Here is a 14,762-nt window from a genome sequence, read left to right on the forward strand (position 1 = left end):
CACTCCTCGTTACGCTAAGGAACAGAGAGTGGTCCTCCAGTCTCTCTGGTAGAGAGAGACGAGGAAAACAAACAAGCATGCAAATGGAAATTATCGCGGCCGTAAAAATTATCGAGCTCATTTTTTTTTTATCGTGCGATAACTCGATTTATTGACTATCGTGACAGGCCTAGTGGTGGGGGAGGCGGGACAGCCTCCCCAAATTTCCTGCACTTTCAAACTCATACCTGTGTTTGTACAGGCCTCTTGCACACTATTTGAGTTTTCTCCTGTGCAAGACATGCCATAAGTCAGGAGAGGTGTAGTATCTTGCCAGAGAAGGCAAATATAGTAATTTTTCTGCAAAAGAACGGTTATTTATTATACTAATTATTGTAGTTATGTGTTAGGTGACTTATGTTTACTTATTATATATTTAAGTACTTTAAAACATTAATATATTTACATAATACATTAATAACTTTTTCAATTTAAAAAAAACTCCATAAAAAAGCCTGTGTCATTTTTCAAGAACCAGTTTAGGAATCGGAATCCTTTTTAAAGTACCGGTTCGGCATCGGAATCGTAAAAATCCAAAACGGTACCCAACCCTACTTATGAGGTCATAAGGAGCAAAGTTACCTCCCCTTTCTCTGCTTTGCCTGCCCAGAGAATTTGGCCTGCCCATGAAAAAGAGAGACATCATGGCTTTCAAACGAGCAAAGGGGCCAAGTGGTCAATGCCACACCCCCACCCTCCACCTTACCCCCCTCTCTCCTCCTCAATAGCTACAGACAGAAATGGCACATCCTAAGGAAAGCTCATTGTGGGACTGGCTCTAGTGGCTGTAATTCTGCACCAAGGCTGAATTATGGGAAAGAGACTTCAGATACAGTATTAGGGGACCACTGAGGCCTATATAAAAGCATCCAAAAAGCAGCATGTCATGTAATGAGTCTTAAGAGTTCCAGTTTCTTCATTTTAAAGCATGTTGTAAAAAAAAAAGCTTATTGTCAGCTGAGTAACTGTGTCCTTTTAAGACTATGTAACAATTGCACAGCTCCAGTTGTGATTTTATAGCACCACTTGTTGACATTTGATTTGGAGACATAGTTCACAAGAGAAAACCTAAAAACCTGCTTTAGTCCCCCAACGCTGCACTGTCAAAAAATCCACAGAGAATAGTTTTTAAATAGGTCTCAAAATATACATTTACATGAATCCAACATATTATTAGTAAAGATAATTCTCTTTTTTTTTTTTTTATGTACACAACATTGATGATAGGCTTACTGGCCTACAGCTAAGGTAGCCATCCAAAATATAGTTTAAGATCCAATATGTAATAGATTTACTATAATAAATCCAAAAATGACCCCAATGCGTCATCAGATATTAAGGAAACATGCTAAGTTGAAATACTATCTTCTCTGACAACAATGCAAATTCCAGTATTTTCTCCTTTTGAAATTTACGTGAGAGAATTTCTGTTTTGGCCTGTGTGGTGTTATCAACTGCCTAGTTTGACAGCCAGGCCGGGTTGCCAGATCTACCTGTAAAAACATAAACCCAGCGCGCTACAGCTGTAACGTTAGTACAGGCATGAAAGCAGAAAAGAAATGAACAGGATCAACGGAGATAGATTCTAACATTAAAAAAAACGGCATGTTTCTAACAGTTGCGTGACCAGAGACATAAACCTCGGGAAAATATTGGAGATGTATTTGAAAGATGGAGACAGCAGCAGCTTAGACCTCATTGACGCAGGGTTGGCTAATTTTCTCCTTAACAGGTAAGCATTAGCTTCAGGCTAATTTATCATAGTTACTAGGGATGGGCACCCGAGTTGGTTACTTGCAAAAACAATTGAGACATAGCCAGTAAAGTGATCCCGATTGGTCCTTTTTATGCTTCTGCGGATACTTGTGCGCTGGTGTGTGCTTCGGAACGAGTACTGACTCTAGAGTCATAGTGAGAGAAGCAGTGTCACTCCTGTGCTTTCCAACCAAGGTGAGACATCTGTAGCAGGAAAGGTTAACCCTCTCCTTAATTTCATGTTGTTTATGGAGAAGGAGAACCAGGAAATGAGTCGAGGGAAATGGAACGCTACCAAGCCACGGCCGAGCGACGCACGTCGCGACATGTAGTTCAATTTTTAGAGAGGGGCACCTCAGGCTATGGTGTAAACGCAGAGGAGTCTGTGGGGGTATGCCGTCGATTCTACGCACAACCATAAAGCGGCCTTGACATCGCCATGCTAACCCTGCTAACGTTACCGGAGGACCAGGCAAGTGGGCCACGGCTGTTTACAACGTGCAGCCTGTTCAGCGGCCAGAGCCGACAACGGTTGAGTTATTTTAAGCCAAAATAGGGGGGCTGTAAATCTGGAAGAGAGGGCCGTGAGTTGGCAGTGTGTAGAGCGATTGTTGCCGGAATTCTAAGCCAATAAAGTCTGTATTTCAGTCGGGTGGAAAAGGACGGCAAGGTTATGGGATTTTTAGCGGTTCCTAATGTAATTCTAAGATGAAAAAGCGTGCCTGTCAGTTGGGTACAGAGCTCCGCGTGAGCACGGGCTTTTATGACGTTTTATGAGCATCTAACGTTAGCTACTCCGCTGTGCTGTGAAGTATGTCTGGCTTTGTGAGACAAGCGTCTAGCAACGTTGTTGTGGATGCTGCTGTCTCAGCCTGTCAACCAAAATAGAGTCTGAGGAGGAGGGGGCGGGGGAAACGACTCTCTCCAGTATTTTGAATTTGTACTGCAGTAACTTTTTTAAACACTAGCTGTCAGTATTACATATTGCACCTTTAAGCTTAAGGATTTACTGTGCGATATTTTAACATTAAAACATGACATTTATTTTAAAAGCTTAATATTGTATTCACCATAAAAAGGTATGTGTAAAGGCCGCCATACACGTTATTGTAGGTCCAGTTTAATATGCAACTACATTTTACAAGTTAATCACAAACTACTATGATCATTAAATATCTGTCATGTTAGTCATTTAAAAAAATTGTTTTTAAACATTTGCTTTCAATTCCAGATTCTCAAATGAAGATTTAATGCTTTTCTTGGTAATATAAGACAGTAGACTAAATAGCTTTGGGTTTTGGACTGTCGTTCACACAAAACAAAACATCTGAAAATGTCACAATGGGCTGTGGGAGTTATATCAAGCATTTTTTTATTTTATAGACAAACCGATTAATCAAGAAAATAATCTGCAGGTTAATCCATAGGAAAATAATTGGCAAATTACAGCCCTACATTGCTTTATTTCATTTTTAGTTTTAATTATCCTACCATACCACTGTCATGCTCACAATTTCAATAAAACAATTATGTACCTCATTTATACAATGTGGAAGCCATGCAATCTACTATATTTCAAACAAGTAACAACAAACATGCCTTCCTTCACAACCTGCAGCCATGTTCAATTTCAATCAGTAACAAAATCTCATTTTGGCTAAACGTTTTGACCCCTGTGATATAACTGCAGTATAATGCTGTAAAGGGGTAGTTGGTGTAATTTCACAGCACGCAGTAGTGATTTGTCTCTTCATATGTCACACTACCTACTTTCACTGGTTAAATACCAGAGTTGCACAAGTATTTGTGGCTTCTGGACATAAACGTATGGTTTCCTGATGTGCTCCAATATCTCATTCTACAACAACCACCTCTCCCAAGGGAGTCAGCGAAACAAGCTTATACTACCTTTTAAAGAAATCACTGCATATATATACACTGCTACTAAACACGTAATGAATGGACACATAACTTTTCTGCTGTCTTGAGAAGTCACTTCTCACAAATTATGATGCTTTTTAATCACTAAAAGGAGAATTGATCATTATAAAGCTGGGTCAGTAGGTCTGCCGTCTGACAGAAGTGCTTGCAGGGTTTGATTTAAAGGCCCAGCCGAAATACTGAGTTTTGAATAACAACCAAACAATTTTTGCAGCTGTATTTCAGCTTTTATAGACCGACACACACACACTCACTCTGACCTTCTTTTCCACCCTACAGCTGCTGCCAAATTTGAGTCCATCTCTTTCTACCACACTGACACACACATAGGGGGAGTGGGGTCTGTCTAGGTACCATCCACCAGAGAATATTTTAGTTTGAAAACAATCAGTAAATTATCACACACGGGCAACACTAAACCTCCTGAACATGGGCTACTGTCAACTCAGTACTAGTTAATCAAAGTAAAACCCATTTATCCCCCGCTGAGGGTTTATCTTCTGCTCTCCCCACTTTACCCCTTTAACACAGCTGCCAGCAGAAATATGAAGACTCTGAGCAGCCCTAACCTAATATGAACCTTGACACAGACATCCTTTGTTTTAACCCTGTGAGTGATCACTGGGAAGAGAGTGACTGTGAGCAAACAGAGGAAGGACTGGACACCAGCTGGTTTTAAGGGTGAACTCAACAACCTCCACATGGGCACAAACACAAAAGTGAAGGAAACCAGCTGAACAGGGAAGCACTGAGTTTAGCTCTATCCCAAATAAAAAAAAAAAAAAAAGGAAAAATACATTTTCTTAACAGAGCATGCCTCTGCCAAATCTGAACCAGTGAAGGCCGGCCAGAAAAAACAACAAAGCAGAGAAGGAGGGATTGAAATGAGTCCAAAAGGTTATGAGAATGAGACAAGGTTGGAGTAAACCTCCAAAGAAGCCATATGACATGTCATCTACAATCAGACAACACTGCTGAATCACATCTTGTGTTATTAGGCATGACATTTTTTACTCTGTATCCATTCAACACACGCAAACCATCGCAGAGAAACAAAGTAGAGACTACAATTGTAGCTTTGTAGGGCAAAAAAATCTGACCAGAACTGCTACAAAGTGGTTCTTGATGAAACACTGGTCCATGTGATTTTGTGCATATCCATTTAAAAATGATAACATGCAAGAATACTAGCTGAAACACAATTTTATTTGGCAATGCTACCATAAATAATTACAATAAACTCCAATTTGGGTTTTTAAGAGATTTTATTCTCAACAGTACTGATTTTAAGTGTTATAGGCTATCAAACCCCCACCAACAAACATCTTTTTAATAACAAAAAACCTTAATAAATGGCGATAGAATCAGATATTTCAGAGACTTCTTACAACCTGTATTCCGTTGACCAATCCGCAGTGTTGATAGCTGTCAAAACAAATGCACTGCAGCACCCTGAAGGTGTCTGTCCTAACTCAGTTTATAAACCAACATTGAGTGTTCAGTTTTATAAATAACTCCTGTCTTTGGGGTTTCTACAACCGCTACTCTTTCGCTCAAAGCCTTTTGTTTGCGTATTTAATATCAGTAGCTAAGTGTGCTGTTTTCATACGTAAGATATCCCCCTAATATTTGGTAAATGTATTAATTATGGAACCGATCAACCACTAAATAAACCATGTACGCTGCGAAACGATAACGTTTCCTCTGCAATAAAAAAAAGCAACGCGCCTTGTACAAGTAACGTTAGCTCACAATAATGAGTCACAACGAAAATAATGTAGCTTTGGAACATCCACTAAATTATAAGTTAATGTTTGTCAACGTTAGTTAGCATATTAAGAGGAAAATATGTTATGAATAGAGTCGAGTATTGTTACGGTACAACAGCATTTCAAGGCCAGGGACTATGATATAGTCAGACTGCCTTGTTGCCGTAATGTTGACCGTGGCTAAACTAGTTAGCTGCTAGCTGGTGTGCACATCTCGCTAGCGACAACACTGGCTAGCGTAACCGAGCTAACGTTAGCAGCAGCAATCTCAGTGACAGAGGGCGGACAGATAGTAACGTTGCACTGAACAAAACACCCGGCTAACTACCGTTATATCGTTATAAGTATCCCGACCTCAATCATACAACCAAGGGGAGTCATGCTGCCGGGGAATTGAGCCTAGCAAACGAGCTAGTATTTCACTAGCTAACCATTTTGCACCGCAGGACCAGGTCAACCAGCGCTGTGAATCAGACACGGCTGCCGAGAACACAGGCGACCAAGGCGGGCTGCGCTCCGCTTATTAGCGCTGGAAACCGGGCTACTCCGCGAATACATCCTGGGTTATACCTCGTTGTTCGCAGCAGCACCTGAAATATTCCGATATTTTAATGAAAAAAAATTAGCTTACTTATGCATTATCTTACCTGTTATGGTGAATTGTGATCAATCGTGTCCTCCTCTGCAGCTCTCTTCCCCCTCCTAGCTCCAAAATGGCGCCAATATGTGTAGATTCAGTGCCCATGGGTACAAACCATCAATGGGCGTGTAGCGCCACCTATAGAGCGAATGCATGTAGGCCTTCAAGTGGTTCCCATATTATGCTTAAGGCCTACTTAATGTAAATTATTACAAATTCATATATTTTTAAGATTTAAGATTATTGAAAATCCAAACACACGTTTTAATTAGGACAGTATCTAAGCTATTAGTGTGTTAGACAGTTTTCCCTGTAAAGATTATTCTGACACTAATAGTTGAAAAACATATCTAGCTATTACAGATAATGGGCAATTTGATTTTGAGGGAGAATAACATTGTTTTGTTTTTTCATAGCACGTAGAGCGGGGTTTGTTTACCCAATGCTGCTCAGTGGTTAATTGTAATATATATATATATATATATATATATATATATATATATATATATTTAAAAAAAGCATTAGTTCCTTTGAAAAACTGAAACAGGCGTACAGAGGATATGTTAAACCGCACCAACAGTGTTTGAAATGAGGTAGCCTATTTGTTTGTGCGAAAATGATCTAATAAATTAGACAGGGTCGCAACAAACATAATGCTCTAATTAGGGTGACATTCATGTTTCTTCCGAGTAAACCCTATTTACAATCCATTTAGCTGCTTGTCAATAGTGCTATTCATATTCTAAAGATGTCCCTGTCTATTTAAAGAGTATTTTCTCAAGTCAGTGTGCCTCTTTTCATACAGCGTTTTCTCAGATGCTCTGAGCCTTTCACGTTTCCCTTTCCTTGCCCTGCTAAGCTACTCATTTAAATGACACTTTCCCATTCAAGAACATCTGTGCCTCTTGTAGCCTAAACTATAGGTGCATTTATTTTGGTTAGCCTACACTTGTCATTAACGGAGCTAATTGCTGATTTCCTTGATTCTTCTGAGAAATCGACATGGTTTTAAGCCACAATAAAGAACTTGCCATACTGGTTTACAGAACATCGATCAACTTGCTTCTGCGTCTCTGGCCAACATGAGCTAGAGGGGGACTTCCAATATGTTTCAGATTTGCATCCCTCAAATAAAGCACTATACTGCAGAAAATTAGAAATACACTGATAGTCAATCAGAGAGTAATAAGTGTGAAAGGTTATCTTGAAAGCATATTTAATAAAAGTTGTTTGCGGTGCACGCCTACAGATTAGTGGGCACATTACCTCTGTTTTCAGTAGTAGGCTAAACGTTTGCTGCTGAAAGAGTTTAACTAGGCTAAATAACAGTGGATTTATATTTTCAGGCTGAAAAATTGCTTTGCTTGAAATTAATTACAGCCTAGGCCTAGCTACATTTGGCTATTTGATCTAACATTTAAGACTAATTAATATTCATTATTTAAAATGAACCACAGAATTTAGAACTATGCTGGTTGGTTGTTTTCTAACACAACATTTGTAAACCAATAGCTGAAGAATCCTAAATATGTTTGAATATGGCAGCCCAATAGGAGGATGTAGGCCTATAGCCTACGGCCTGTTCTCAATCAACCAATTAGTGCTGCAAGAAGGCAACTGTTTAAATCCAAGCAGGACGAACTTGGACTGGTTTCATGGCTCCAGGATGGAGGGGTTCCTGTCCACGCTTCCACCGTACAATGTCTGCGCTAACCCGATGTGGGCTCCCCCAGCTCAGGACAGCGGCTGGGGAAAGACAGAGGGCCGCTTCATGACCCCCCAAGGACTCAACTACCTGGATCTCTGCAAGGCCATCCTGTCCCAGGTCAACCCCAGTTTACCCCCTCGACTCAAGAAAGCGAACACCAAAGAGTGCGGCGTGCAAGTAAACGCCAAAGTGGATAAAATCGTGCAGTGCTCGCTGGGTCCCAAAACACTGTTCTGCTTGGAGGGCGATCATGCCGTGTACTCAAAGTCCCCCAAGAGCCCGGAGGTGTTCAAACCGGAAGGGAAGGCGCTGTACAACACGCCACCAATGAGCAGCATGCGTTTCATGAGGCCCGTTTCCATCTACTCGCCGTTGTTTGACCGCAGGATCTTCAAGAAGAAACTCCGTGATGACGATGGAAGTGGAGGAGAAGCCGAAGCCGCCGAACAAGCCGAGTCTGACAAGCATGATGAAACTGATCACAGTGGAGAGGACACAGTGAAGGATTTCAACCCAACTTTCCACAGGTCTTCAAAGGGGTCCAGCTTTCAGGTGGGTTTCTCAGGAACCCCTGAAGAGCGAGAATCTCCTTGGATTCACATCCACATATTGCCACTGTGATAACTTAAACAAAGCAAGTCCCTCCCCCCCTACCAAGTCCCTCTTTTCTACACTGAGGCCTTTAAAGACTGTGTTGTAATTTGATTAAATACATTAACTCAAAATGCAGAAAACTGCATAATGGTCTTAATTAGATTTGATACAAGAAACCTTCAGCAGGGCATCAAGATCGAGAGGTAACAAAGACCCATATTTGGCTCTTATGTTGGTTCATTCTGTGCCTAGGTGGTGCATGTTTCCAAACACATTTTCAATTTATAGCACCTTTTTCAACAAGTCAATTCAACAGGTTTTAAATAAGACCTAAGAAGATAAAAGTTAAAAGAAACAAGCCAATGCAAAATGATTCATATAAATGATTTAAGTAAGTTAAAATAAAATGGCTCAAAATAATCTGAAATAGAAATACACTTAATACATGGAATAATACAAATGTATCAGTGCAAGAAATGAAAGGATAGATTTTTTTTTTTTTATGAAAATCTGTCACAGACCAGTGTATACATGGTAAGACTGGAGCTTTTGAGGCCCATTTGATGAGCCAGTCTTGGTTACTGACTGAAAGATTGGGACTTTCATTAATTATGCCATAAAATCAGACCTACCTTCATCACAAGATAATTGTACCTCTGAAATGTGTCTGTATTTTAGTTCCTGGAGCAGAGGTATGGCTTTTTCCACTGCAAAAAGTGCAACATCCGGTGGGAGAGTGCTTATGTGTGGTGCATCTCCGGAACCAGTAAGGTAAGTTATTGTTTACTGCAATCTGTGGTTTAGCATGCACTGATTTATGTTTTGCAAATTCTGCATTCATAATAATTTGGATTAAATATTTTCGTATCTTGTCAGGTGTACTACAAGCAGCTCTGCAGGAAGTGTCAGGTGGGGTTCAACCCATACAGAGTGGAATCCATCCTCTGCAAGGTAAATCTACTTGTCTTGCTCAAAGAGTAAATTGGGAATCAAGTCTCTAAATCTTTTTTAAATTTCTTAAAACTGGAGCAACCTTAAACAGGGGTCAGAAACATCCCAAATGCTTGCTCTTCTTCCCTGTGTCTCAGGGCTGCTCTCAGACTTGCTGCAGCTGTGAGAAGAAGCAGAGGCACATTAACATGAAGAGGCCTCACCGCCAGGACCTGTGTTGTCGATGCAAGGGCATGAGGTTGTCCTGTGACGCCACCTACAGCTTCAAATACATTGTCTGAGCTGCCCCATGCTCTATTCCTGAGCAGACATCTAGTACCTGTACATGTCACAAATGGAAGTTGTCTCCAGTAACAGACTTGAAAAGATTCATATATTCTCCTACCAGAGAGTAGGTGAGTCTCTGTCTTGGTTTGTTTCTTGGAAGCAACTTCTCAAAAAGGCTCTTTGTTTCCCTTCATTAATCCTGGAGCTAAACTGTTTTGTAAGAAGAAACTGTTTATGCAATAAATGTACTACATGTCAAAAGTTGAGAAGTTCTTGTAGATGATACTGAATTTGCACTGATTTAAAACCTTGATCTTTATATTTTGGCACAATAATTTAGAGCGGTTTGGTTTGACTAATGGCTGCTTGAATGTAGGCAACTTTCAGCAAAATATAAACTCAAATACTAAATGGTCTTTACACAGAATTAACACTATTTAGTTCTGTAGTGTGAAAGCCAGAGATGGTCCTAAATTTCAAATGTATATGTTAAAATGTACAGTATGCATATGCAATCGAAAAATGTTAAATGTGAGATTTTAAGTGAAAGCACAAGAAATAATTTTATATGTCTTTTACTTTGACACCAACTTGGACAGAGCATCAACTCAAAACAACTTCACAAAGGCTGTAAAAGTATTTACAAGGTGAAAAAAAAATCAACTACAGTCTTCATCTAAAAAGCTTTAAAAATGTGCAATTTCTTGTTTGGCATGCACACACACGTTCTCCCACACACAGGAAAGAAAAAAACATACCCGCATGAGCTTAAAGCTCCCTTTTGTACCTCATACAAACATATCTTTCAGATAAAATAGGATTTTTGATAATAAATATTTCAAACACCTCATACAGTACACAGAAGATGCATGCATGGCAGTTTGAGTTGAGAACAAACCATATAAAACCTAAGTCAAAGGAGTGATTTATAGCTGATCAGATATAAATAGGAAAAAGACATTTGTACAGCAAATAGAGGAGGGGGGAGGGCTAATGACAGGAAGTGTTGGACTTCAGTAGTAGCACAGGTTTTGTTTTGAATGTCAATGAGTGCTGAATGTCAGCATATCCCTTACGTGTAAGGTAACTACAAACCACACACAAACATATGCTACAATGGTTGTGTGCCCATATCTATTAAGAGTATACAGATAGACAACATGTTTGAGTGTGTACATCCACTATCTGCTTGGCATGTGAACACATAAGGTCAACGTGTTACAGTGTAGGACAGTGAGAAATATACTGTGTGTGTGTGTACTCTCACTAATGATGCTACAACTTGCCACAGAGCAGTGCACAGATAATGGCATGATTAGTCTACCAATGTTTACAACAGTAGTCAGGAGACAAGCTTGTTCACTGATACAGAATATAAACAGAGCAAGGGCAGCATGAGGAATTACACTTGAATATTCTGCCTCTGCTCTTTGTCAATCAGTCTTTCAGTCAGTCTGGAGAGGTCAGACTTTTAGGGAGCAAAAGAGACACTAGTACAGTAGAAAGCATTCAAATGCGTCATGCATTGCACTATTTCCTTTAAAGGAGGTCTCAAAACAGTAGACGCAACAGGAGAGAAAGGTTAATCCAGCTTTTGGCTTCTCCTCGGAGAAAGTAACAGCCTCTTCTCTCTCAGTAACAGAACAAACAGTAACCTCCTTTCTGTAACAACTTTTTAAAAACTTATACCAAAACTCCATTTAGTGCAATAGTGAAAACTCTACCAGTGATGTTATATAGTGTCACAGGTAGTTTCCTCACTGTCTCTCTAATGATACTACCAACAAACTATGTTCTTCTTGAAGGAGGCAGCAACAGTCAATCAAGTTCAATCAGGGCTTGGGTTCCTCTTGGGAAGCAACTTCACAGGTCCTCAGGTGCAGAATAGATTTAGTGTTGAATGATGACCATCGAGCAGGATTTAAACTAGGAGTACATCAATTCACAACATGTAGCCGTAAAACGAAGTTAGCCCTCGGGTAGAATCAGGTCGTCTTCATCAGCAGGCAGCAAGCAGCAGTCTGTAGTGGGTTCCGGGATACATCCCACAGTGTCTGGGACATGATTCGGTGTTCTTAAAGTGTAAAATCGGCATGTATCTCTGGGGTGTAATCTTCTCCTGTTTAGATACAAAGATCTGAGGGTTGCTCAGGAACAGTTGGATTCAGGCATTTGGATTCATAGAAGTCTACGCTCTTTAGGTCCTCTGGCATGGTAGGTTTACGTCTCAGGTCTGGACATCTGACGGTTCAGCATTCAGGAGCCCCCCTGCTTTCAGTAGGGGCAGGGCGGCGTGCCCCACCTTCCCAAGGTAGCGAGATACGGGCGCAGCAGCTCCACCGAGGGAGCAACAACAACCCCACGCTGCAGCCTCTTCTGGGCCGGTGGGACAGGGAGGGGGAGGTGGGGGAGGGAGAAGAGAGGAAGATGGAGAAGGCCCATGGGTTAACACTGTGTCATGGCCTGGATGTACAATTGGGGATGGGCTTGAGTGTTTGAATGGAGAGGAGGGAAAATGAGGGAGATGTGAACCCCGAGGGGGGATGGGATACGCGTTTGTGTCAGAGTGTGTAAGCAAGGTAGGTTCTGAGGCTACAGTAAGCAAGGTAGGTTCTGAGGCTACAGTCGGGAGCATGTTGGATGTACGAGATATGGGTTTGCTGCTGTGTATATGTAACAGTGGGGAACTGTGTGATGAATGTCCTCTGAAAGGATAATAAAGGTTAGTGTTCTCATCGAGATAACGCCTCCTTGGCTCGTGTGTGTGCGGCAGTGGGAAATCTGGCTGGCCTGGTGTGTTTGAGCAGCTATGCGATGAGAACAGGTCAGGGGGTTTGGGAAAATCAAATGAAGAGGTATCGGAGTCTACAGTGGATGAGGAGAGCAGAGAAAGATTTGGGTGAAGGTCTAAATATGGTTCTGGTGTTGGGCAGGGTGGTAGGCAGGTAACTGTCTGGAGCTGTGCAGCCGGGGCAGCAGATAGACAGGAGGAGGCATGGGCCAGGTATGTGGCTGCTGGGCCTCCTCTGTGAGAGCAGGCTGAGATGAGAAGGGACGTGGAGATGGCTTCGGAAGGGTCAATGGTTGCAGTGATGGGGGAGGTAAGGGTGGGGAAGGAGGGGGTGGGGGGCTCCTGAGCTCCTGTCAGAGGCTGGTCCCGGACACGCTGGAGTCGGGGAGGTAGGTTGTGACGACCCGGTAACCCTGGGCGCGGCGGATCATATCTCGGATCTCCCCGTTGAGCTCCAGCAGCTTGGAGCAGATCAGGCTGAGGTCCTGGCGAGAACCGACCAGGGCGATGGTGCCCGTCTGGCCCAGCGTCTGGTGGCGAAAGTAGACATTGAGCAGCGTCTGGACCTCGCTCTCTGAGCTGCCACCAAACACGCCACTGGGCCACTGCCTCCTGAAAACGAGAGAAAAAAAAAATAAAGTGTCATTGGTCAGTATCATAGCTATATAAAGCAAGTGTTTTTTAACCAACAATTTAAAAGGTATAGTAAGTGATGTTAATCCAATACACTTTTGTCATCAATCAGTGAATATCTCCTCACGGTCACCTAGCTCTCTGTTTCTGTGTGGGTAAAACAAAACTGGTGTTGGTACACAGCCCAGGCTGTGTAAATGGAAAACAAACCGAAAGGAGTGCAAGAGCCACAAAACACTGTTCCAGCCAATCAGCAACAGGCGGCAACAGTTGATGGTAGGGGGGGTTGTATTTGTTTGGCAGTTGAGTTCAAATATCAACAATCTTTGCGCAGAATCACTTACTGCACCTTTAACACATAATGTATCCAATAGTTTCTTTACTACTGAATATGTGGGAGGGATTTGCTTGCAGAATCACTGCTACTACTGAAAACACAGTACTGGCTTCAATACAGTTTTCACTGTATTTCTTTTTTTTTTTAAGATTATTTTTTTGGGGCATTTTAGGCCTTTAATTTCACAGGACAGATGGAGACATGAAAGGGGAGAGAGAGGGGGAATGACATGCAGCAAAAGGCCGCAGGTCGGAGTCAAACCCGCGGCCGCTGCGTCGAGGAGTAAACCTCTATATATGTGCGCCTGCTCTACTAACTGAGCTAACCCGGCCACACAAGTTTTCACTATATTTCTAACTGATGTTTCAGACTCTTTCCTACTCCAAGTAATTGTGATATTGGGACATAAACATACCCATATTTAAGTATATAAGCACAAACTACTGGATGTCGATATCATCTAGCAACCACCATCTAGTGTAGGAGTTTTGACAGAATTGTTACCCACCTGCACTCCTGGATGTAGCGCACAGCTTTGGTGAACTCATGGTTCTTAAGGCACTCCAGTATGGCCTGCACAGCTGCCTCCGAGGTGGAGAAGCTGGGCACAACCATGGCTGCCACCTGGGAGGCGTGTGCGTGAGTGTGAGCCAAGTGTTTGTGTTCCAGGTCGCTGGCTACAGACGCCTCTGCTGCCTGCAGGCTGGTCTTCAGATCACTGAGCTCTCGAGACATGTTCAGCAGCTATTGAAGTGGGAGGGAAACAGATGGTGGTTGAGTGTGTGTGTGTGTGTGTGTGGGTGTGTGTGTGTGTGGGTGTGTGTGCTTTTAAGTCATCACAGAAGGAACGTTTATATATATTTTGATTCAAGATTCACTTAGCTAGCTGCTAGCTAAAAAAATGATTTATTTAAAAATGTTATGTGTTCATTTTTTAAATATTTTTTTTGGAAGAACAAACTATCTCATAATGTAGCCAGGTGGAACTGACATCCGGGTGAGTCGGTCTTGCCAGCCGTTAAGGAAATTAAAAACTTTGGTTGTATGAGAGCCCAGAGTCTGGGAGGCGTCTTACCTTGATATAACGGTTGGTGCCTTTACGAGGTACGTGCATATTTACATTTGAGTGGATACATTATGTAACTTGTATTCTGTAAATCTAATGTTGCATGTCTGTATGTGTGTTGTAAAGTATGGGGTGCCGTTTGTAAAGCGGCTCCCTCTGAAAATAACAGCAACATTTTGTCACATTTAGCTTCAAACAATGTTTAAAAAACTGGTATGAATTCTTGAGGGTCACTTTTTAGCACATTTAGAACAATATTTGTCGACTTAGA

General features: G+C 41.7%; 3 protein-coding genes across 8 annotated transcripts in view; 1 reads left to right on the top strand and 2 right to left on the bottom strand.

The window, feature by feature from the left end:
* The window catches only part of pds5b (PDS5 cohesin associated factor B), a 37,589-nt gene extending 29,147 nt beyond the window's left edge, over positions 1–8,442 (bottom strand). Inside the window, exons 1-2 of the mRNA XM_028594893.1 lie at positions 7,411–8,442; positions 6,152–6,282 (exon numbers count right to left, since the gene is read on the bottom strand). The gene's annotated coding sequence lies outside the window, so the exon portion shown is untranslated. The remainder of the gene's footprint in view (positions 1–6,151; positions 6,283–7,410) is intronic.
* Positions 7,739–9,930, top strand: zar1l (zygote arrest 1-like). The gene is made up of 4 exons (XM_028594895.1): positions 7,739–8,404; positions 9,125–9,217; positions 9,323–9,397; positions 9,535–9,930. The coding sequence occupies exons 1-4, from the start codon at positions 7,811–7,813 to the stop codon at positions 9,676–9,678; spliced, it is 906 nt and encodes a 301-aa protein (XP_028450696.1). The 5' UTR covers positions 7,739–7,810; the 3' UTR covers positions 9,679–9,930.
* A 2,852-nt stretch (positions 9,931–12,782) lies between these two features.
* Positions 12,783–14,762, bottom strand: part of fryb (furry homolog b (Drosophila)) — a 71,580-nt gene continuing 69,600 nt past the window's right edge. For all 6 annotated transcript variants that reach the window (XM_028594891.1, XM_028594892.1, XM_028594890.1 and 3 more), the window contains 2 exons: positions 13,934–14,169; positions 12,783–13,067 (listed from right to left, as the gene is read on the bottom strand). In XM_028594891.1, the coding sequence (XP_028450692.1) occupies positions 12,809–13,067; positions 13,934–14,169 (495 nt within the window). In that variant the 3' untranslated portion in view covers positions 12,783–12,808. The remainder of the gene's footprint in view (positions 13,068–13,933; positions 14,170–14,762) is intronic.

Source organism: Perca flavescens, chromosome 13, assembly GCF_004354835.1.
Source record: "Perca flavescens isolate YP-PL-M2 chromosome 13, PFLA_1.0, whole genome shotgun sequence".
NCBI lineage: Eukaryota > Metazoa > Chordata > Actinopteri > Perciformes > Percidae > Perca > Perca flavescens.